General features: G+C 38.4%; 1 protein-coding gene and 1 long non-coding RNA gene across 5 annotated transcripts in view; one reads left to right on the forward strand and one right to left on the reverse strand.

The window, feature by feature from the left end:
• Positions 1 to 23,430, forward strand: part of GRID2 (glutamate ionotropic receptor delta type subunit 2) — a 1,475,972-nt gene that overhangs the window by 1,220,102 nt on the left and 232,440 nt on the right. For all 4 annotated transcript variants that reach the window (XM_087434598.1, XM_087434599.1, XM_004430960.3 and 1 more), the window contains one exon: positions 670 to 865. In XM_087434598.1, coding sequence (XP_087290724.1) covers positions 670 to 865 — 196 coding nt within the window. The remainder of the gene's footprint in view (positions 1 to 669; positions 866 to 23,430) is intronic.
• LOC147916510 (uncharacterized) overlaps positions 1 to 23,430 on the reverse strand; it is an 81,054-nt gene that overhangs the window by 45,851 nt on the left and 11,773 nt on the right. The gene's annotated exons all lie outside the window — the stretch shown is intronic.

The raw sequence follows: 23,430 nt of genomic DNA on the forward strand, positions 1-23,430 counted from the left end.
ACAGTGGCTTAGATACTGAAATGAAGGAAATCAACCACCAGTCCAGAGATAGATAACTGGGGACAAGTAGATACCATCTGTAACTCAAAGTTTGGTTTGAAAATCCTGGAGCGTTACTCTGTAAAAGAGAAGGCCAAAAACATATATAGCTTTCTAGAAGCATAACATTTATTCTATTTGAATTCAAATAGAAGCCACACACACACACGCACACACACATACACACACACCTAAAACAAATGTAGCAAAGGAAATACAGAAATAAGAGTTAGCATCTTGCAGTAGAAACAATATGGCCTTGGGAGCCAGCAGATCTACATCTGAATCCTATCTCTATCTCTCACTGACTATGCCACTTTGAGCAAGTCACTTATTCTCTCAACTTAATTTTCCTCATCTGTAAAATGGGTGAAATAGTTCTGAACATGAGGCATTGCTGTGAGGATAATGTATGTCAATCTGCCTGAAGACAGATAATTTCAAATGGCTTTTATATAACAGCAATTCTTCGTATATATTATGTCTTAATATTAAGAAACAAGAAAATAATAAAAGCCATTTGACATTATCTGTCTTCACATATATTTCCCTTTGCTTCCTTTAACTTTATTTCCACTTGAAAAGATTCAGTACTCTCTCTTGTGTTTCTCTTCTCTCCCAATAATCAAGGTCTCTCCAGGACCTTTCCAAGCAAACGGACATCCCTTACGGCACGGTCTTGGACTCTGCGGTATATGAGCATGTCCGCATGAAGGGAATGAACCCTTTTGAGAGGGACAGCATGTATTCCCAAATGTGGCGGATGATCAACCGAAGCAATGGATCAGAGAATAATGTTCTGGAGTCCCAAGCAGGCATTCAAAAGGTACTGGCCATAGTTCTTCATTCATAGTCTACCATTTTGTCACCCATATTGAAATTGCTAAGTTGAGATTGGTTTATTTCTTTTGTTTTTATTTTAACTTTGACATAGAGTTTTCAGTTAAATCATACCTTCTATTGATTTAAAGATTTCGAGGTGACTCAGTGCACCAGTAGAGAGAATTCAAAGCCCTCTGTGGTGTGTCTAATGGACCTGTTTCCAATGGATTTCCAAAGCTAGAAAACATGAGCTGGTATTTTGTTCAGAACAGGGTCAGGGATATGTACAAATGGAAACTGAAAAGGTTTTTGCAAATCCCATTCCAAACATCATACAAGTTATCCAGTTCTTTCAAATGACTCAGGGTATTTTCTATGCCGCGTTTGTTTTTAGATGAAAACCTTATCTGTACTTGTGATTATGTGAAGCTGTGAGTAAGACTCAATCTTGTCAACAAATAAGGTTCCTACAAATGTCTGGTTCTATTTCCAAAAGTGAAAATCTGTGTTTATATCTTATTTTTATATAACCATCGCTTAAAAGTTACTTTTCCCAAAAAAGGCTTAGAAAGCAGCTCTTTGTATGGAAAACATGAAGCTAGTTTTTATTCTGGGCTGTGGTTTATAAACATGTATAGAAGTAATTCTTTCTTCCTCAGGCGCTATCAACCTCCATGAGAAAATTGAATGATTTTTGCTTAAAATTATCTCCAGTGGTTAGTACAGTGAAAATCACAGTGGTTGACATTCAGTAAATAATCATGGAATGAATGAATGAATTCAGGCGCTATCAACCTCCATGAGAAAATTGAATGATTTTTGCTTAAAATTATCTCCAGTGGTTAGTACAGTGAAAATCACAGTGGTTGACATTCAGTAAATAATCGTGGAATGAATGAATGAATGTCAATTACAGCAGCAATGGTGGTATTCACTTTTTCTTTGTAACCTTCCACAGAAGAATAATTTGGACCCCAAGTCAGAGTTCCTTGTTCAAAAGACAAACTCAATAATACCGTGTTGGAGAATGTTTTGATGGCTATAAAAATTATTCTGCCACAGGTTCTAGCATTATTCTGTGCCTTTTCACATGATGTCCTTTATCTGCTGCTGCTATTGCTCTGGTTCCCTAGAGTCAGCCTAGTAATTTTGCAGTCACTACATTAATATTATTATTTTGAAAACTGATGATGCTGACATAAACCCTTTTTCCAAGTACTAATGATGCCTCTAAGGAAGTGAATGTCCGTGAAAAGTTAGCAATGGCCGCTAACTCCTTCACCCTTATATTAATCCCAGTTTCCCAGGGCCCACGTATCGATCCTAAAATATTTCTTTCTTGTTTTTGTCCAGAGGCCCATTGGCTCCTGGAAATTTAACACAGTATCCTCCAATTACTGGTGGGACAGGGAGGGCGAGTGAGAGTGGTGGGTGAATGGACCTATATGTTGTCTAGGGGAGAAGGGAGGCTAGACATTTTAGGATTTGTTAGGTACTCATAGGATGTGAATGAATTTAAATCTCAGAATAAGTATACTGAATGGTTTTTGGAAGAGCTACTTTCCTTCATATTGTCTACTGTTAAAAAGATATCATTCCAGAGAAAATTCACTTTCTTTTCTCCAAGCAGATATGCAGATTATCAATAAAATATTTTTAAAAAACACATGTATTCACTCATTTAATATTTATTCACTTATTTACCCAATATTTGTTAAGTACCAATTATGTACCAGGCACTGATCTAGGAACTGGGGATAAACTCAACCACAGAGAAATGATCACTGGATTCAAGAAATATAGAGTCTGGTGAGAGAGAGAAAAAAGAAAACTGAAACACATGATGATCAAACAAAATGATTTAAATTGTGATAAATGCTATGAATAAAACAAATAGGGTGCTATTGTAGAAATTAAAGAGGAAGTCTACTTGAGGAACAGTGATCAGGTACCATTGCCCGAGGAGATAAAATATTAGCTATGATCTGCCCAATCAGGGGCTGGTCTTGTTGACGAGAGGGAGGCGAGGCTTCTAGAAAAGGCATAGCATAAGCACAGGCCTGAAGGTACATTCAGGCAACCGATTTAAAATCAACATGAACTGGAGTGTGTTGAATGAGAGAACATGGAATAAGGTTAGTAGGCAGGGGATAGATTATGTAGGATCTTGCTGCCCTTCGTTAGGAATTTGGAGTTTATTTGAGTGACAAAAAATGTTACTGAAATAGGGGAATGTCATGATTCATTTTTACCTTTCGAGGAGATCACTACAGCGGATGTGTGGGGATTGGGTAAGAGTATGCAAACCGTGGAAATAGTGAGACCATAAGAGACTTTTAACTTTCTGAGATATCTAGTCAAGTGGATCCATGTAAGCAAGACCTTGTTTTATTCTTATGTTCTTATAAACACACACAACCCATATCCCTGACAATCTTTGTATTAATACAAACTGGGTACACCTCTTACATCCTGGTATTTCCAAAATAATATATTAAATCATAAAGATATAGGATATCGATTGACACATAGAAGCTTTAAGTAGTTGTATGTGTGTTAAGATATGCATGTATTTCTTCTAATGTCTTCAGTATTGTTTAAGAAAATCTCTCCTTTTCCAAGTATGTACATACAGTTTCCTACATTTCCTGGTTTTTTTATTCTTTTATTTTTTACCTTTATGTCTTTTAACCATAGGGAATTTAATTTGACATTTGTGTATATGTAAAAATAAATTGTAAATATCCACACAGAAAATTCTAATCTGAGATTCTAGAATATAAACGTGTTTTAGACTAGGCTATTGATAATTTTGTAGACTGTGCTGAGAAATTTAGTTCATAGTTCTTTAGGCTTTGCTGTTTCTTTTTCTTTAAATATGTAGCCATTCCATCATCTTTCAACTAGGTTAGGGTTTCTTATGCTGTTGTTAAATGTCATACATTTTTTTAAAAAATCTGTTATGAAGAATGGAAAGAACTTTGGTCTTAGAGACAAACTATCTGGCTTTCTTTCCTGGTTCTTCCAGTTCTAAGCTGTATAACTTTGGGCAAGTCACTTGGCTTCTCTAAGACTCACCTTGCTCATCTGTAAAATGATCACTGTGTGGGAATTAAAAGCCTGGGCTTTGCAGGCACATCAACATGGATTTGAATCCAGTTCATTTTTTAAAATAAAAAGTGTAGGGAGCCGGCCCCAGGGCTTAGCGGTTAAGTGCGTGTGCTCCGCTACTGGCGGCCGGGGTTCGGAACCCCGGGTGCGCACCAACGCATCGCTTATCGGGCCGTGCTGAGGCAGCATCCCACATACAGCAACTAGCAGGATGTGCAACTATGACACACAACTATCTACTGGGGCTTTGGGGAGAAAAAGGGCAAAAAAAGGAGGAGGATTGGCAATAGATGTTAGCTCAGGGCCCATCTTCCTCAGCAAAAAGAGGAGGATTGGTATGGATATTAGCTCAGGGCTGATCTTCCTGACAAATAAATAAATAAATACATAAAAGGTATAAATGTGACTAGTTACTTCAAATCTCTGGGCTCCAGGATTTTTGTCATGATGATAAGAATTCCTACCTCATATGGTTTTTGTCATTATTTTAAAAAATAATATATGTGGAAATATCAATAAATAGTATGATTAGAGCCATAAACTCATGAGAAAGCCTGAAGATTACTTGAGAGAATGTATATGTGAGGGATTTGTAACTACAAAGCTTTATGATTTAATGTTTCCTAAGGTTAACCTAAAATTGTGACATAATAAAAAAGATGATGCAATAAAAGAAGTAGAGAACAATTTCTATTCCCTGATAGTCTGCTGATAAAGACGACTTATGAGTTTAAAACTGCAAACCAAGTCCCCAACTATTTATTACACCATATTTATTCAGTTTTCTGATTTACTAGAGGAGTAGTAAAGAATGTCCTTATAAATTTAAAATGGAAAATATCAAAGTGAAATTTGCTTGTAGTATATATTTCTTTCAACCAAAATCACAGACAGGTGAAAATGGATTAGACAGAGAATAGGTAATAATAATAAAATTTTGGTTCAGTTTGCAAGGTCTTGGCCAGCTTCTGTTAAAACACAAAACCAACCAACCAACAATAACCTTCTCACCTGCTAAAGCTCACCAGGAGTTCACGAGATTGAGAACACATGAAATGTGGTTAGGGATTTTTCCTCAAGCAACTAGTCTTGCATATCTCACACAGCAGCTTCCTACTCTGTCGTTGATTTCTAATTTGTGCAGACAGAAAAGACCTCAGAGATCTTCTAAGTCAATATTCCACAAAAGGCCAAACTTCTTTTGTAGTATCTTCGACAGGAATTCATATATATAGTAACTGCCTTCCAGGAAAGCCTACACTGGGAAAAACAATTCTCACAATCTAATTATAGTTTTAAATAGATCCCATCAAGGTCTCAGGTTGTGCTTGTTCTTAATTATGCTACTAGTCTCATTAAGCTCCTCTTACTTGAAGGTAAATCCTCATCCCTTCTAACATCTTCTTTCTGCTCTTACCAAAGAAACTGTATAAATGAGGACTAAGTAAATAAGTTCTGATCTGCTAGTCTTGGGAGACATTCACCTGTACCAAACTAGCCTAATTAGGCTAGAAAAATTTGTTTCTGTCTTCCTCTCCCCAGGACTTTTTGCTTTTGTAGAAAAAGTGTGATTTGAAAAATATAACTGAATTTTTTAACGCATTCATTCAACAATTATTTATTGAGCACCTTCCATGGATCAGCCAGTAAATTTAGTCACTGGAGTGAATATAAATGAAACAAAATGCCTTCATGGCGTTTACATTGTGGCGGAGGAAGCAGACAATAAACACGATAAATAAAATACATTGTATTTCAGTAGTGATAAGTATTAAGGAGAAAAATAGAGTAGGAGAGGGAGAAGGGGGACGTGGAGAAGGAGATGGTCTACTTTGTCAGATCAGATGGCCAGGGAAGTCTTCACTAAGAAAGTGGTACTGGAATAAAGACTTGAAGCAGGTGGGGATAGAAAGAGAGGTGTATATCTGGGTGAAGCATTTCCAGACAGAGGGTCAGCCAGTGCAAAGACGCTAATGTGGGAGCATGCCTGGATGTTCTAAGACTATGAGGAAGGCCATTGTAGTTCCAGAAATAAGGGATACTATCAGAAGTGTAACAACGTCGTGGAGATAGAAGGCCAGGTGGCAAGGAGGAGGCAAATCGGATAGAATCAGCCTGGTCCCATAAACTAGCAGCATCAGCATCACCTGAGAGCTTGTTAAAAATACAGACTCTTAGGCCCTACTTCAGCCCTTCTGAATGTGAATCTCAGTCTAACAAGATTCCCAGGTGATTCGAATGCATCCTAAATTCTGAGAAGTGCTAATACAGGGCTGTCTAGGACATTGTAAGGGGGCTTTTACTCTGTGTGACATGAAACAGGAGAATTTTGAACAAAAAGGTAACATGATCTAACTCATATTTTGGTAAATCATATGGCCGCTGTATATAGAAAAACTGGAGGTGGCAATAAGGAAGCTGGAAACCAGTTAGGAGGCCATGATGATGCCTCAGCAATATTCTGAAATTACACCATTGAACATCAATCTCTGTTAAAATGCAAATACATCTTGGAAGACTATGACTTTAAACTGTTATTAGCATTAGCACATTAATGAAATTTAGCCTCTCAGATTATTTTAGGAGGAACTGGGATGTAAGAGGTAATTTCTGAGAATAGATAGAGAAATTCTAGGTCATGGGTAAGGATCTGACTGGGAATGAATGATCTGAGTGTAGCACTGAAATAGAGAAGTCTCTGGTTATTAAGGCAGTATTCATTTCTTGATAGCCCGTTATAACGCCAAGTGGCAAAGAACAAATTATTCTAGAACCTCAGCAAAAAAGACTACTAGGAAGAAAAGAAAATGAGGATCGGTAGGATTAGAACTCTTGTCCTAGCCAGAGGATCCCAATGGTAAGTAAATAATACTTCAGACTACATGGTTCAATGGGAATGTAAACTCTGAGGGATACTATGGCAACAAGGAAGTGGGTGGTGATGCTGGCAGCAACAATGTTCAATCAGAAAGATAGCATCAATTTGTAAGGCCATTAGTCTGCTTAAGTCCCAGAGTAGGATAGGGAAAGAGGAACTGACAAGGTCCAGGTGGGGCATCAAGGCTCCAGCCAAGCCACTGGGCTTCAGGGCCCAGCTCTAATTCTAGCTGGAAAATTGAGGAGTTGAAATGAAAGCCAAGACAAAAGACTGGTCATATCAAATGGTCAATATCAAGGATTTTGGAGGACTGGGGCAAAAAAACAAACTCCAGACCCTATGCAATAATGAGGTAAGCTTACCATTTTATTCACCTCTGGCTGAAAAATTGAGTGGATTGAACCTGTCATTTTACTTATTTATTCAACACATATTCAGTGAGCATCTATTATTTACCGGGCACTGTTTTAGGCATTGGGAGGTATAACAGAATAAGCAAAGTCCCTGCCCAGATGAAGATTATATTGTAGTGGAGAGAAAACAAGCACATAAGTGTGTGCTGTAAAGAAAAATTGGAAGGGTAAGAATGAAAGGGAGCAGACGCAGGAAGAGGGATGTTGCCATCACATATTGGGTGGTCTCAGAGGGCATCTCGGAGAAACTGACACTTGAATAGAGACCTGAAAGAGGAGACGGTATAAGCCATGAAGATAAAGGGGAGGGAGGGGGGACAGGAAGTGATACAGACAGAAGGAACATTCGTTGCAAAATTCCTAGGGCAGAAGCTAGCTGGGTATGATGGAGAAGAATGTCGAGAATACCAATGTGGCTGGAGCAGGGTTCACAGAGACGAGGGATAGGAGGTGGTAGGGCAGAGGATAAGAGATATCAGGGATATTAGGGGTAAGAGATAAGGAGTTAGGCAGTATGGGGGCCATTAAAAATGTTGATGTTTGGGCCCCACTAAAGTTCCAATTGTATCTTATTTGGAGAATGGAAAGCATCTGAAGATCTTAAATCTCTTCAGGTGATTCTGATTCACAGTAAAGGTTGAGCATCACTGATATAATCTTCTGTAAGCCATTTAAATGACTTGGGCTTTTACTCTGAGGTGGGAAACCAGGGAAGGGTTGTGAGCAGAAGAGTGACATGAAGTGACTTACTTTTTATAGGTCCACTCTAGGCGCAGTTTGGAAAATGGTAGGGGCATGGGCGGGGGGGGGCAAGGTTGGAAGCAGAGAGCAGTGAGGAGGCCACTGAAATTAATAATGGGTGGAGTTCCTGGAGTGGGATTTGAGGTTCGGGTAAATTTTTTTTATGAAAGAAGATATATGCAATGTATGTATATTGATGGGATGATACAGTAAAGAGGGGAAAACACATGATGCGGGAGAAAGACAGGAGAATTGCCTTAGAGTAAGAGATAAATAATGGGATCCAGTGTACAAGTGGAAGATTTGGACTTAGGAGTACAATCCATCCGTAGTAAGGAGAGAAGGTAGAGGATATGGGCATATATGTAGATAAGTTGGAAGATATGGTGGTGGGAACATGTGGAAGTTCATTTTTGACTGCTTGTATTTACTCAGTGAAACAGGAACCAACGCCATCACCAAAGTGTAACAGGGTAGAGATTCTGGAGATTTGAAGAAAGAGAAGGTAGGAATGATTGTTCTGAAGAAAGGGAGGGACAGTAGACTAGTGAAATTTAATGGGATTCCTAGTCAAGACTATAGGCCCTTTTGCAAGAGTGGTCATGACTATAAGTTGGGAACAATCAGCATGATTGCGGGCTTTTCTCTAACCATCTTCAGCTGCCTGAGTGTAAACATGGAGTCAATAGAGAGTAGATTTCACCAGAGTTGGTATTTGCCAGATAAGCATGGTAAAAGACCATGGGATGAGGGATTTGTGAATATATGCAAAGAAATGATTATTATGAATCATGGAATCTGAGTAGTATAGGAGGAAAGTGATGACACAAGGGTGATTGAGGATACCAAAAGGATGGCATGAATAATGGACTGTAGGTCTGGATGGGACTGAAGAATTGTTGGAGTCAGTGAACCAGAAGGACAAGATTGGAAATAATATGCAGTTGGTTCTGAGATGACACATTTGAAATTGAGATGATGAAGCGAATGCTAGTATTGGAAATGATATGACGTGGGAGTGGGCGGCTGAGGTAGGAGAAAAAACACGCTCTTCGGAGAAGAGGAAGCCAAGAGGCTGAAAAGCTGAGTACTGAAAAGGGATGTCTATGTGAATATTCAAATCACCAAGAATAACCACAGAACTAGTATTTGAGAAAATAACAAAAGCCAAGTGATAAAATCTACAAATAATGTTGGAGGAGTGACAGAGTCAGCAGATGACTGCAGTAAGAATGAGTAGCAGATACTGTAGTCTGATAGCATGAGCCTCAAAGCTGGAAGACTTTAGAGACAAGAGTCTTAAAGTGGTTCAAGGGGAAAGGAGGACCCCTACTCATTATCCAGCCCCAGTAGTATGAATGTTATAGAAGAGAAAAATAGCCACCACTTGAGAAGACCACAGGCAATGTGGTATCCCCAGTGGAGAAGCTGGTCCTACTTAGCAAAAGAAGGTAAAAGGAAATTTCAAAAAAACATATTGAGGATATAGGTAGGGTGACAATATGTCCTGGTTTGAAACAATCTCAATTTGCCGGGTGTCCCACTGTTACTATTAATAGCATCCCTGTGATGTTGTGATTTATAATAACAAATATATATTTGGTCTTCCTTCTATTTCTAGCACAGTGCTCCTAAAACCTTTGGAATTTCCTAAATGATGAGAACAACAAAGTTGTCTTTTGTTATGTTAATGAGGTGACCTTTGGGTTGCACCTAAGGATGGGGGCTGGCTGTCAGGGAAACCAACCATGTGATTAAATGGTTGGAACTTCAGTCCCACCCCCGCTATTCTCAGGGGAGGAGAGAGGGGCAAGGGGCTGGAGGTGGAGTTCATCACCATTGGCCAATGATTGAATCAATCATGCCTATGTAATGAAGCTTCCATAAAAACCCAAAAGGAGGAGATTTGAGGAGCTTCCGGGTTGGTGAACGTGTGTGGATTCAGGGAGAGTAGCACTCTCCCAGAGAGTGCGGAAGCTCCACACCCTTTCCCCGTACTGTGCTCTATGCTTCTCCTCCATTTGGCTGTTTCTGAGTTATAACTTTTTATAATAAACTGGTATCCAGTAAGTAAACTGTTTCTCTGAGTTCTGTGAACCACTCTAGCAAATTAATCGAACCCAAGCAGGAAGTCATTGGAACCTCCAATCTATAGCCAGTCTGTTCAGAGCACAGGTAACAACCTGAACCTGCTATTGGCTTCTGAAGTGGCAGGGGGAAGGGGAGGGGAGGCAGTGTGGTGGAGGGAGGGGGAAGGGGGGCAGTCTTGTAGAACTGATCCCTTAACCTGTGGAATCTGATGCTATCTCCTGTAGATGGTGTCAGAACTGAGTTGAATTGTAGGACACCCAGCTGGTGTCTGAGAATTATTGGTGTAAGACCCCCACCATGTCAGAATTGGTCTCAGAGTCGTTAACCCTTTTCATTCTCAAGATTATTTCCATCAGAACAATAAATTGTATGATCTCCGTAGATATAGGGATCACGGTGATGACAGAGTTCCATAGAGCAGAGTGGAAAGTCTGGAGAGTGGGAGAGGAATGAGAAAATTGGTCAAAACCAGGGGATGCACAGATCCAAACTGATAAGAGATGAGGAGTGGCCTGGAAGTCTTGGATTTTTCATGATGATGGGCATTCAGGAATCTAGAGCCAATATGGGCTTTAGGGTCTAGGCAAATTGTGTGGGTAAGTTGGTGAGTAGGGGGTGGCGGTAGGGGTGAGCGTGTTGCCAGGAGCATACTGACAATGGCAGGGTAGAGCCTTGGCTAAGAGCAGTCTTACCAGCAGCTGAGAGATTTGAAGGCGTTGCTTCCCACAGCTGAGCAAGGCTGGGAAAGATAGCAGCTGACATGTGCTAGACTTAAGAATGAAGAAAGCAGGAACCAAGTTACATAAAAGTAAAAAGGCTGTGGGTGGAAAACAAGTTTCAACTGTTACACAGTTTTATATGTAGTAGTTCCTGGTCTTATGCATCTCAAAGCCATGAACCACACTGGCCATATTCTCTTTTCTGGTTGTTCCATTCCCCTTCCTCTTTGAGCTCTGTAGCATCATTTGACATTGAGTAAAAATGCCAAAGTAGATGACAGTTCATGAGCCAGCAGCAGAGAGAGCGGAAGAGCTAACTGGAGCATCAGTAAGTGACTTGTAATATGATGACTAGGTGCATGACCTTAAAATCGGGGTTAGGCCCTTATTACAGAAATGAATAATCTGACTGAACACAACTTGGGGAAAAACAAGATAAGATACTAAACAGCTTTGGGACTATGAAAATGCCAGGAGTGCTGGGCTGTCACGCCACAGGGCTTCGGGGTGGCAGTGCATTTGTTACACTTGCCCTTTTGCCAAACGAATCCAACAAACCATGTGTGATTCACTTCAGCACTTCACCCTGCAGCTGGAAGCCCGCATCCCACTGGCACATTTCCTGCTCTCCAGAAGCAGAGTTTTTAGGTCTGTGTCAGTTATCACGCAGTGAAAGAAGAGAACTGCACCCGTGGCAGAATGAGAAAACACACAGGTCATCTCCAGCAGCCCTGCCAATGCATTTTTAATGCCTGAGATTGGGTTTTTTTCTAAATTATTTTTTAAAACTCATTTTTATTTCTAATAATCTTCGTGGATGTTTGAAATTAAAATTAGTCTTGATTAGATCAAAGAGGAAAGGAGACACCTATGACCATATACTTCTTAGGCAGTCATAAGCATTTTTACTTGAGTTAGAGTATGTCAGGTCTTATGGCATACAAAGCAAACTATAAATAAAGATTTTTTCTAGATGCCCAGAAAAAAATATATATATACTGATTCTATAAATTAAAGTGAAAATAATGAAGTGGTGTCTTATGTGTATAAAGATGACACTACTAACCCACCATTAACAAAGCACATACTTTTAAAATTGCTTTTTTTATAGTGATTTAATCCATGATGAAAGCCAGACCTGCTCCAATTCTTCTTTTAATTAGTTGTGTTCAATTCCAATTCATCTATTCATTCACTCACTCCTTTAATCAACAAACATTTATTCAGTGGCTGCTAAGTACCAGAAACTGTGTTAGGCACAGAGGATGTGGAGATGGATTAGTCTAGTGGGGGTGGGGCAGCAAAATGCAGAACTGCAGCCACCCCACAGAGAGAGGGACAAGACATTATGAGAACACAGAGAAAAGGGACTGGGGGTAGCCTGGGGGATGAGGCTAGTTCAGATCACACAGGTCTCCTAAAGGAAGTAATGTTAAACATAAAATAAGGGAGATTTAATTAAGTAAAAGAGAGCAAGGAATAAGTGGGATAGGGAGGAGAGAGCCTGAACCAAAGCATGGAGGTGAGCAGAACACAGTACGTGCAAGAAAGAAAAAGCAATTGTAGTTAGATATAAGGTGCTTGTATTAGGGTTTTCTAGAGAAACAGGACTAATAGGCTATATATACACTCTCCTATATATAATATATCCTATATATAGTTTTATATATATAATGATAAATCTCTATAGCCTATATGTTATATGTATACATACATATATGTGTCCTCATTTATTATGAGGAATTGGCTCATGCAATTATGGAGGCTGAGAAATCCCACAGTCTGCTGTCTATAAGCTGGAGACCCAGCAAAACCAATTGTGAAAATTCTAGTCTGGGTCCAAAGACCTGAAAACTAAGAGTACTGATGGTGTAAATTTCAATTCAAGGGCAGGAGTAGACCAATGTCCCAGCTCAAGCCTCAGTTGTGAGTCCTGGTTTAACATACATCCTTGTGTCGAGCCAAAAGAATTCTACAAGAGAATTCCAACTTTGTAGTTCCCAAGGATGTAAAAAATGGATAGGTGCATCTTTGTTTTCTGATGCTTCCATAATTTTCACAAACTTCTTTATCTGACAAATATGTTAAATGTGCATTGATTTTTGTATATCATCTATATATTGCTAAATTATTTCTTTTGCTCCTTTTTCTATTGACTTAATTGTTATTATCCATTTTAGTACCTCATTTTAGAACGTTGATAATAGTACTTTGTCTTTTTTGTTACTCTACCTGTTACTCCACCTTTAACCCTTTAGGCTTTTCCAGTCAATCCCTGTCCACATCTGCGTTTACCCCGTCAGGGAAGCAGATGGACTGGCAAGCAGACACAATTTGGCCAGGTCCTAATGTAAACCCACATGCCCAAGTGTACACTTTGTAAGACAACATTTCTTTTGCCAGACAGTACTTGCAAAGAGCAGCATTTACTTTGTGAAAAAATGGGAAAAGCTAAATGGTTTTGTAAATACGCCTCTAAGCTATCTACTGTTTGCTATCTTCCTTTTTATCCCTGAGACTATTAATATAAATAAGAATTTTATAAAACTTAGTTCTCTAGTAAAAGACATATACTGAGAGGGCTCCAAGTTTTTGAAATGTTTTTCTATGGACACTCCTGATTAAGATGTTGGACTTTCATGCCTATGTATTTGTTTCCATTACATTAAGCTGTAGACCTTTGTAACACATACTAAGAATTTTTAGTTTCTTATGAAACTCTCCTTCCCTCAGTAGGAGAATTAGGAGCCTATACAGGTTTCATTGCATTCCTGTGAGTCTGGCCCCTGGCTGTCCTTTCATATCCTGAAAAAGGCTCTCCCTCTGCTCTTACTGTGACTTATGTCTTCACTGTTCTACTGTGATTTTCTTCTTCTCAACTGCTGAATTCAATTCTCCTGCTAAAGCATAAATTCCATGATTACTAGCATATCTTTCCACTTTTACATTTCTCAGATTAATTGTCATCTTGGGCACTAAAGCTTCTGATTACAAATTCCTCTTTTCTTGTTAAATATCCATAATTCTATTACTTTCCTTATTTTAAATCAATATATTTTGCAAAATCCTTTAGGGCTCTGCCATCTGGCACCAACTCAGCCTGGGAGATAATAAAATAAATAAAATTTCAATGCCTTGATAGTATTTGGGGGCAAGAAATATATTAAAATATAAAACCATACTTATGTTTGGTAGAAAATAATCTGCCTTTTCAATTTTCCCTTTATTTCTTCTATTATGCATAATATTAAACCCTGGAATCCAAAAGTGCAAAATAGGTTTAAAAAAACTCTATAATTGGGGGACTTCAGCAGCATGGCAGAGTGAGCTGTTCCCTTTGTCTCTCCCCTTCTGAATTACAACTAAACAGACATTCATTGACCAACAGAGGATACCCATACAGCACAAGAGGATGTTTGAGAGACCCACGCAGCTATACATGTGAAGGTGGGTGGACTGGATCCCTGGGAAGCAGTAGAGATTGGTGAGCACACTCCTCCCCCTCCTCGGCAGCAGCGAGCCAGGACACGGAGCCTCGTACAATGACCGGTGCAACTCAGGGAGGAGACAGGGGCAGCCCAGCCTCTGTGCAAATGCTATCCCAGCCTATGGGAGTGCCCACAATGCTGCATTAGCCCCACCAGTAGGAATGTTCCCCACTGAGTCGCCTCAGCTCAGCCCCTGCAAAGGAGCCCTACCTACCAAACACAGTGGCCAGTGTGACAATAAGAGGAGGCAGGGGCAACCCAGTGCATGCGTAAGTGCCTTTAGAGGGGTAGCCAGGCCTGCAGGAGCACCCACTGTGCCCTGGGGGCCCTGCCAGTGCAAACACTCCCCATTGAGTGGCCACAGCTCAGTCGCCACAAAGGTGGCCCACCCACCAAGCACAGCGGCTCAGCCAAACCACCAGCAAGCACAGTGCCAGCCTGCACCTGCTCAACCTGCCCACTGAGCACAGAGACACGCAGGCCCCACCCCAGTGAGAGTGACCCACTGAGCAGCTGTGGCCAGTCCACACAAATGCAGAGCAGCCATACCCACACAACTTTCAGCAGATGAGGCAGCATCAGAAACACAGCTCATGCTTCCCCCCAGCAGTGGCAGGTGCACTCTGTGACCTGATACTACCACAAATGTGCCAGCAAAGTATCAGTTCATCAAATACCATGAAGAACTACAGTGACACATCAGAGCAGAAGGAAAATGACAAGTCTCGAGAAACCAATCCTGAAGTCACAGAAATTTACAATCTAAATGACAGAGAATTCAAAATAGCTGTCATAAAGAAAATAAGTTGCAAGAAAACTCAGAAAGTCAGTTCAATGAGCTCAGGAATAAAATTAATGAGCAGAAGGAATATTTCACCAAAGAGATTGAAACTCTAAAAAAAAAAAAAACAGAAATTCTGGATATGAAGAACAGTTAATGAGATACAAAATAATCTAGAATCCTTAAAAAATAGAGCTGATGTCATGGAGGACAGAATTAGTGATTTAGAGGATAGAAATATAGAAATGCTTCAGGTGGAGGAGGAGAGAGAACTAAGATTTTTAGAAAATGAAGAAATTCTTCAATAAATATCTGACTCAATAAGGAAAAGCAACATAAGAATTATAGGTATTCCAGAGAGAGAAGAGAGGGAGAAAGCAGCAGAGAACTTGTTCAAAGAAATAATAGCTGAGAACTTCCCAAACCTGGGGAAAGAACTGGATTTACAAGTACATGAAACCAATAGAACTCCTAATTAAATCAATGCAAAAATTCCCTTCCCCAAGGTATATAATAGTAAAACTGGCAAAAGTCAAGGACAAAGAAAAAATATTAATGGCACCAAGGCAGAAGAAAATTATCTACAAAGGAACCTGTATCAGGCTTTCAGTGGATTTCTCAGCAGAAACCTTACAGGCTAGGAGAGAATGGAATGATATATTCAAAATACTGAAGACAAAAAGTTTCAGCCAGGAATACTCTATCTGGTGAAATTATCCTTCAGATACGATGGAGGAATAAAAGCTTTCCCAGATAAACAAAAGCTGAGGGAGTTCATCACCACTAGACCCCCTTATCAGAAATGATGAAGAAAGCCCTCATACCTGAAACAAAAAGGAAAAGGTTTACAAAGCTTTGAGCAAGGAGATAAATAGACAGACAAAATCAGAAAACTGCAACTCTCTATCAGAACAGGTTAACAAACACTTAATTATAACATAAAAGAAAAAGGGAAGGAAAGTATCAAAAATAACTATAAACACTTCAATTTAGTCATTAACTCAAACACAAAACAGAATACTTTTTGACAACAATAACTCAGAAGGGGAAGAGGAAAGGGATGGAACTTGCTTAGGCTAATGGCTATCAGAAAATGGACTATCTCATCTATGAGATCTTTTATACAAACCTCATGGTAACCACTAACCACAAAATCAGAGCAGAGCCACAATTTATAAATAAAGAGAAAACTGAGAGAACCACCACAGAAAACCACCAAACTGAAATGGCAGTCAGAAATACAAAGGAAGACAAACAATGGAAATATAGAACACCCAGAAAAAAAACAAATAAAATGACAATATTAAACCCTCATATATCAGTAATCACTCTAAATGTAAATGGGTTTAATTCTCCAATCAAAAGACACAGAGTCTCTGGATGGATTAAAAAACAAGACCCAACAATATGCTGCCTCCAGGAAACACATCTCAGCTCTAAAGACAAACATAGGCCCAGAGTGAAGGGATGGAAGATGATACTCCAAGCAAATGGCAAACAAAAGTAACCAGGTGTTGCCATACTTATATCAGACAAAGCAGACTTCAAGATAAAAAAGACAGAGACAAAAAGGGGCAGTGATATAATGATAAAAGGGACATTCCACCAAGAGGACATAACACTTATGAATATATATGCACCCACCACAGGAGCAACAAAGTATGTAAAGAAACTGCTAACAAACCTAAAGGGAGAAATTGACAGCAACACAATAATAGTATGGGACCTCAACACCCCAATTTATTAGTGGATAGATAATCCAGATGGAAAGTCAACAAGGAAATAGTGGACTTAAATGAAAAATTAGACCAGTTGGCTTAATAGATACATATAGAACACTCCATCCAAAAACAGCAGAATACACATTCTTCTCAAATGCATATGGAACATTCTCAAAGATAGACCATATGTTGGGAAAGAAGGCAAGCCTCAATAAATTTAAGAAGATTGAAATATCAAGCATCTTTTCCGACCACAATGCTATGAAACTAGAAATCAACTACAAGACAAAAGCTGGGAAAGTCACAAATATGCGGAGACTAAACAACATGCTACTGAACAGCCATTGGATCAATGAAGAAATCAAAGGAGAAATCGAAATAAACCTGGAGACAAATGAAAATACAAACTACCAACTCTTATGGGACAGCAAAAGTGGTTTTAAGAGGGAAATTCATAGCAATACAGGCCCACTTCAACAAACAAGAAAAACCTCAAATAAATAATCTTGAACTACACCTAACAGAAGTAGAAAAAGAAGAACAAACAAAGCTCAAAGTCAGCAAAAGGAGGGAAATAATAGAAATTAGAGCAGAAATAAATGAAATAGAGACTAAAAAAAAGTGGAAAGGATTAATGAAACTAAGAGCTGGTTCTTTGAGAAGGTAAACAAAATTGACAAACTCTTAGCCAGACTCACTAAGAAAAAAAGAGAGAAGCCTCAAATGAATAAAATTAGAAATGAAAGAGGAGAAATTACAATGGATACCACTGAAATACAAAGGATTATAAGAGAATACTGTGAAAAACTATATGCTAACATATTGGAAAACTTAGAAGAAATGGATAAATTCTTAGAATCATACAACCTCCCCAAACTGAATCAAGAAGAAATAGAGAATTTCAACGGACCAATCACAAGTAAACAAATTGAAACAGTAATCAAAAACGTCCCAAAAAACAAAAGTTCAGGACCAGATGGTTTCTCTGGAGAATTCTACCAAACATTCAAAGAAGATTTAATACCTATCCTTCTCAAACTGTTCCAAAAAATTGAAGAAGATGGAATGCTTCCTAATTCTATGAGGCCAACATTACCCTGATACCAAAACCAGACAAGGACAACATAAAGAAGGAGAATTACAGGCCAATATTGCTGATGAACATAGATGCAGAAATCCTCCACAAAATATTGGCAAACCGAATACAGAAATACGTTAAAAGGATCATACACTATGATCAAGTGAGATTTATACCATGGATGCAGGAATGGTTCAGCATCCGCTAATTAATCAATGTGATACACCACATTAACAAAATGAGGAATAAAAGTCACATGATCATCTCAATAGATTCAGAGAAAGTATTTGACAAGATACAACATCCATTTATGATAAAAACTCTCAATAAAATGGGTATAGAAGGAAAGTGCCTCAACATAATAAAGGCCATATATGACAAACCCACATCCAATATCATAATTAATGGTAAAGCACTGAAAGCCATCCTTCTAAGAACAGGAACAAGACAAGGGTACCCACTCTCGCCACTCCTATTCGACATAGTACTGGAGGTTTTGGCCAGAGCAATTAGGGAAGAAAAAGACAAAAAAGGTATCCAAATTGCAAAGGAAGAAGTGAAACTCTCACTGTTTGTGGGTGACATGATTCTTTATATAGTAAACCTTAAAGAATCCACCAGAAAACTATTAGAAATAATCAACAACTACAGCAAAGTTTTAGGGTACAAAAACCAGTTGCATTTCTATACTTTAATAATGAACTAGCAGAAAGAGAAGTCAAGAATACAAACCCGTGTACAATCACAACAAAAAGAATAAAATATCTAGGAACAAATTTAACCACAGAGGTGAAAGACCTATAAAGTGAAAACTAGAAGACGTTAGTGAAAGAAGTTGAAGAAGACACAAAGAAATGGAAAAATATTCCATTCTCATGGATTGGAAGAAAAAATATAGTTAAAATGTCCACATTACCTAAAGCAATCTACAGTTTCAATCAGCATCCCAATGACATTCCACAGGGAAATAGAACAAAGAATCCTTATATTTTTGTGGAACAACAAAAGAACTCAAATAGCCAAAGCAGTCCTGAGAAAAAAGAACAAAGCTGGAGGCATCACAATCCCTGACTTCAAAATATACTGCACAGCTATAGTAAGCAAGACAGCATGGTACTGGCACAAAAACAGATACACAGATCAATGAAACAGAATTGAAAGCCCAGAAATAAACCCACACATCTATGGACAGCTAATCTTTGACAAAGGAGCCAAGAACATACAATGGAGAAGGGAAAGTCTCTTCAATAAATGGTATTGGGAAAACTGGACAGCCACATGCAAAAGAAATGCAAGTAGACCATTATCTTACACCATACACAAAAATTAACTCAAAATGGATTAAAAATGTGAACATAAGACTTGAAACCATAAAACTCCCAGAAGAAAACATAGGCAGTATACTCTCTGACATTGGTCTTAGAGGTATCTTTTTGAATACCATGTGTACTCAAGCAAGGGAAACAAAAGAAAAAAATAAACAAATGGGACCACATTAGACTAAAAAGCTTCTGCAAGGCAAAGGAAACCAAGAACAAAATGAAAAGACAACCCATCAATGGGAGAAAATATTTGCAAATCATGTATCCAACAAGGGATTAATCTCCAAAATATGTAAAGAACTCCTACAACTCAACAACAAAAAAGCAAACAACCCAATCAAAAAATGGGCAGAGGATATGAACAGACATTTTTCCAAAGAAGATATACATTTGACCAATAGGCACATGAAAAGATGTTTGACATCACTACTTATTAGGGAAATGCACATCCAAACTATGAGATACCACATTACACCTGTCAGAATGGCTATAATTACCAAGACAAAAAATAACAAATGTTGGAGAGGATGTGGAGAGAAGGGAACTCTCAGACACTCCTGGTGGGAAAGCAAACTGGTGCAGCTTAGTGGAAAACAGTATGGTGATTTCTCAAAAAATTAAAAATAGAAATACCATACGATCCAACTATCCCACTACTGGATATTTATTCAAATAACTTGAAATCAACAATTCAAAGAGATTTATGCACCCCTATGTTCATTGCGGCATTATTCACAATAGCCAAGACGTGGAAGCAACCCAAGTGCCCATCAACTGATGAATGGATAAAGAAGTGGTATATATACATACAATGGAATACTACTCAGCCATAAAAAAGACAAAATTGTCCCATTTGCAACAATATGGATGGACCTTGAGGGTATGATGTTAAGCAAAATAAGCCAGACAAAGACAAATACTGCATGATTTCACTCACATGTGGAAGATAAACACATGGATAAAGAGAACAGATTAGTGGTTACGAGAGGAGAACAGGGTCAGAGGGGTGGGTGAAAGGCATAAAGGGGCACATATGTATGGTGAAGGATGAAAATTAGACTATTGGTGGTGAGCATGATACAGTCTATACAGAAACTGATAAATAATAATGTACACCTGAAGTTACACAATGTTATAAACCATTATGACCTCAATAAAATAATAGAAAAAATAAATAAAAATAAAAAACTCTAAAGATAGAGCTTTTCATTTTATGTCATAAGGAATTGGTTTGTAATACAATCTGAGCATACCACATTAATAGTTTCCATATTTAACATTCAACATACAAATATTTTATTGAAATTTAAAGTCTATTTTATTTTTTCAAATTTTGGTAAAATATGCACAACATAAAATTTACCATCTTAACCATTTTTAAGTGTACAGTTTAGTGGCATTAAGTACATTCACATTGTTATACAGCCATTACCACTATCCATCTCCAGAACACTTTTTATCTTGCAAAACTAAAATTCTGTACCCATTACCTAGTAACTCCCTCATTTCCCCTTGCCCCAAACTCCTGAGAAAGCATTCTGCTTTCTGTCTTTATGACTTTGACTACTTTCGGTATGTTGGGGAGGGGAAAAATTTTCCCCCTGCCCTTTTATGTTCTACTGGCTGGTCTAATTAAATTGACATGAGACAGATTAACAGGAGAAAATCAAATTTAATGTCATACGTATGGGAGCCTCACATAAACATGAGAGGGTCAAAGAAGTGACCAAAGCAGGCAGTTTTTACACCTTTTAGACAAGAATAAATTTGTGTGGAATTGACAAGTTAAAAAAACTTAGGCTTGGGTGCTTAATTAGTGAAGAAACTAAGCAGAGTTTGTTTGCATAGCCTTTTTGGCCCTTATTTTTCTGTCTCTGGCGATAAGGATGTCTCTCTACCTCCTGGTGCAAGGAGGGTACCTTTCACATGGGAGACTTATTTCCTGCTTTCAGGGAGACAGAGTATGTTCAGAGTGTCCCTTTTGCACTAGCTGTTTCTTAAGTAACTTTAATTCAAAATGATTAATATGCTAAAGTGGCATATTAATATGCTAAGGTGCCCTGAACAGCAAAAGGCACCTCATATAAGTAGAATCATTCAGAATTTGTCCTTTTGTGACTGGCTTATTTCACTTAGCATAATGCCCTCAAGTTTCATCCATGTTGTAGCATGTGTCAGAATTTCCTTCCTTTTTAAGAATAAATATATTTCATTGTATGTATATACTACATTTTGTTTATATATTCATGCATCAATAGGCACTTGGGTTGCTTCTACTTTTTGGCTATAATGCTGCTATGAATATGGTTGTACAAATATGTTTGAGTCCCTGCTTTCAATTCTTATAGGTATATATCCAGAAGTGGAATTTCTGGATCATATGTTAATTCTATTTTTAACTTTTTATGGAACTGCATACCGTTTTCCGTAGCGGCTTCATTATTTTACATTCTCACCAATAGTGCATAAGGGTTCCAAATTCTCCACATCCTCACCATTAGTTATTCTGGGTTTTTTTGTTGTTGTTTGTTTGTTTTTTTGTTTTTTTACATAGTAGCCATCCTAATGGGTGTGAGATGGAATGTATAAATTTAAGTGCTATTTTAATATTCATTTTTTTAAGAGGCACTATTTTGGCTAACAAACTTGAATCACTATAATTTCCATCATTTACTCCAATAGAAATTAGATTGTGCTGGTTAGTCATATAAAATCCAGCGTTCCCAAGATGTAGGACTCAATCCAACCCACAAAATGGTTTACCCAACAGTGGTTCTCAAAGACAGAGGAGTCCAATAATCTAACAACATACCTCCAGCAAGAGAGGCAAATAAGAATGGAGGAAGAAGCATGTATAGTTTAACAAACAAACAAACAAAAAAACCTGTGTTATTCTGACCCACCCAACTCAGAAGTGTTGATTTTCCTAAACTCGCTGGGAATATTTCTCTCTGACCATTACCCATTGCTATTCACAGAATTCATCACACTCATAGATCTGAAAGGGAATGTAGAAATCTTCCAGTTTAATTATTTTATCTTATAGACGAGAAAATTATACCTATAATGGTTAAGTGATTTATTTAAGGCCACACAGCTAATTAGTGTCAAGATTTATGACTATAGCCCACAACTCTTAACAGTCACTTGCTCTTTCTACCACAATTATAAAACTTAAGTCTCTAATGTCTTCCCAAAGCTAATTAAAATTCACATCACAATTTGAGTGGTTCTCAAACTTTAGAAGGTGCTAAGAATTACCTAGAGAGGCTGCCCAAAATGCTTATTCCCAAACTCCAAACTAAGATATTAAGATTCACTGGGTCTGGGGTGGGGTTGCAAGATTTAAAACTTTAACAAGCAATCCAAGTGCTTCTGATAGAGATTATTTACAGATTATCCTCTGAGAATCACTCTTCTGGGCATTACTTAAAAGCTCTTTTCCTAGACCAGTGATCCCCAAAGTGTGGGCTCTGGACCAGCAGCATCAACACCATCTGGGAACTAGTGAGAAATGCAAATTTAGACCTCGCTCCAGAACCACCTAATCTGAGACTCTTGGGGGTTCTCACTGGTGGCCTAGGCTATAGTTAAGTCCAAGCAAGCTACTCACTGTATCCTGTTGCCTTCCAACCAGAGGCTTTAGGTACCCAGAGCTTCAGGTACATCTAGGTAATCTAAAATCTGTTATCACCTTAATTGATACTACCAGGCTTTTTCATACATATACATGATCTTCTTGAATGTTTCAATGCCAAGGAGCAAAACCTTTGCTATCTTTGCTCCTTTCATGCAATTAAGCAGAAAGTAGAGGTTAAGTGAGGGGCACATCAAGTGGCAAATGTTGCTTTTCCCCTTGTGACAGCATTTATGTTTTAGGAACAAGACAACACTCATCTGCTTGCTGCACATCTCTACCTGGGTGCCCTGCCAGTGCCCCTGCCAGCTCTGTGTCTAACACTCAACTAATTATCTTTCTTTGCAAGTTGATGCTTATCTTTCTGTGTTCTTTATTTCTGTTAAAAGCACCAATACCCTCCCTGTCATCCAGGCTGGAAACTGAGGAGACATTTTCATTGCTTTCATCTTTCTTCCCAGAGCCAATTAATTGCTTTAACTATTAATCCTGCCTCTGCAGTCTCTCTCCCAGATAGTCCCTCCTTTCCCTTTCTACTTCTAATTTAGTAATTCATGTCACTATTACTACCCTCCTTGGTGATAGAAGT

The sequence above is a fragment of the Ceratotherium simum genome, chromosome 8, assembly GCF_057802395.1.
Source record: "Ceratotherium simum simum isolate JZ-2026a chromosome 8, ASM5780239v1, whole genome shotgun sequence".
In the NCBI taxonomy this organism is placed as follows: domain Eukaryota; kingdom Metazoa; phylum Chordata; class Mammalia; order Perissodactyla; family Rhinocerotidae; genus Ceratotherium; species Ceratotherium simum.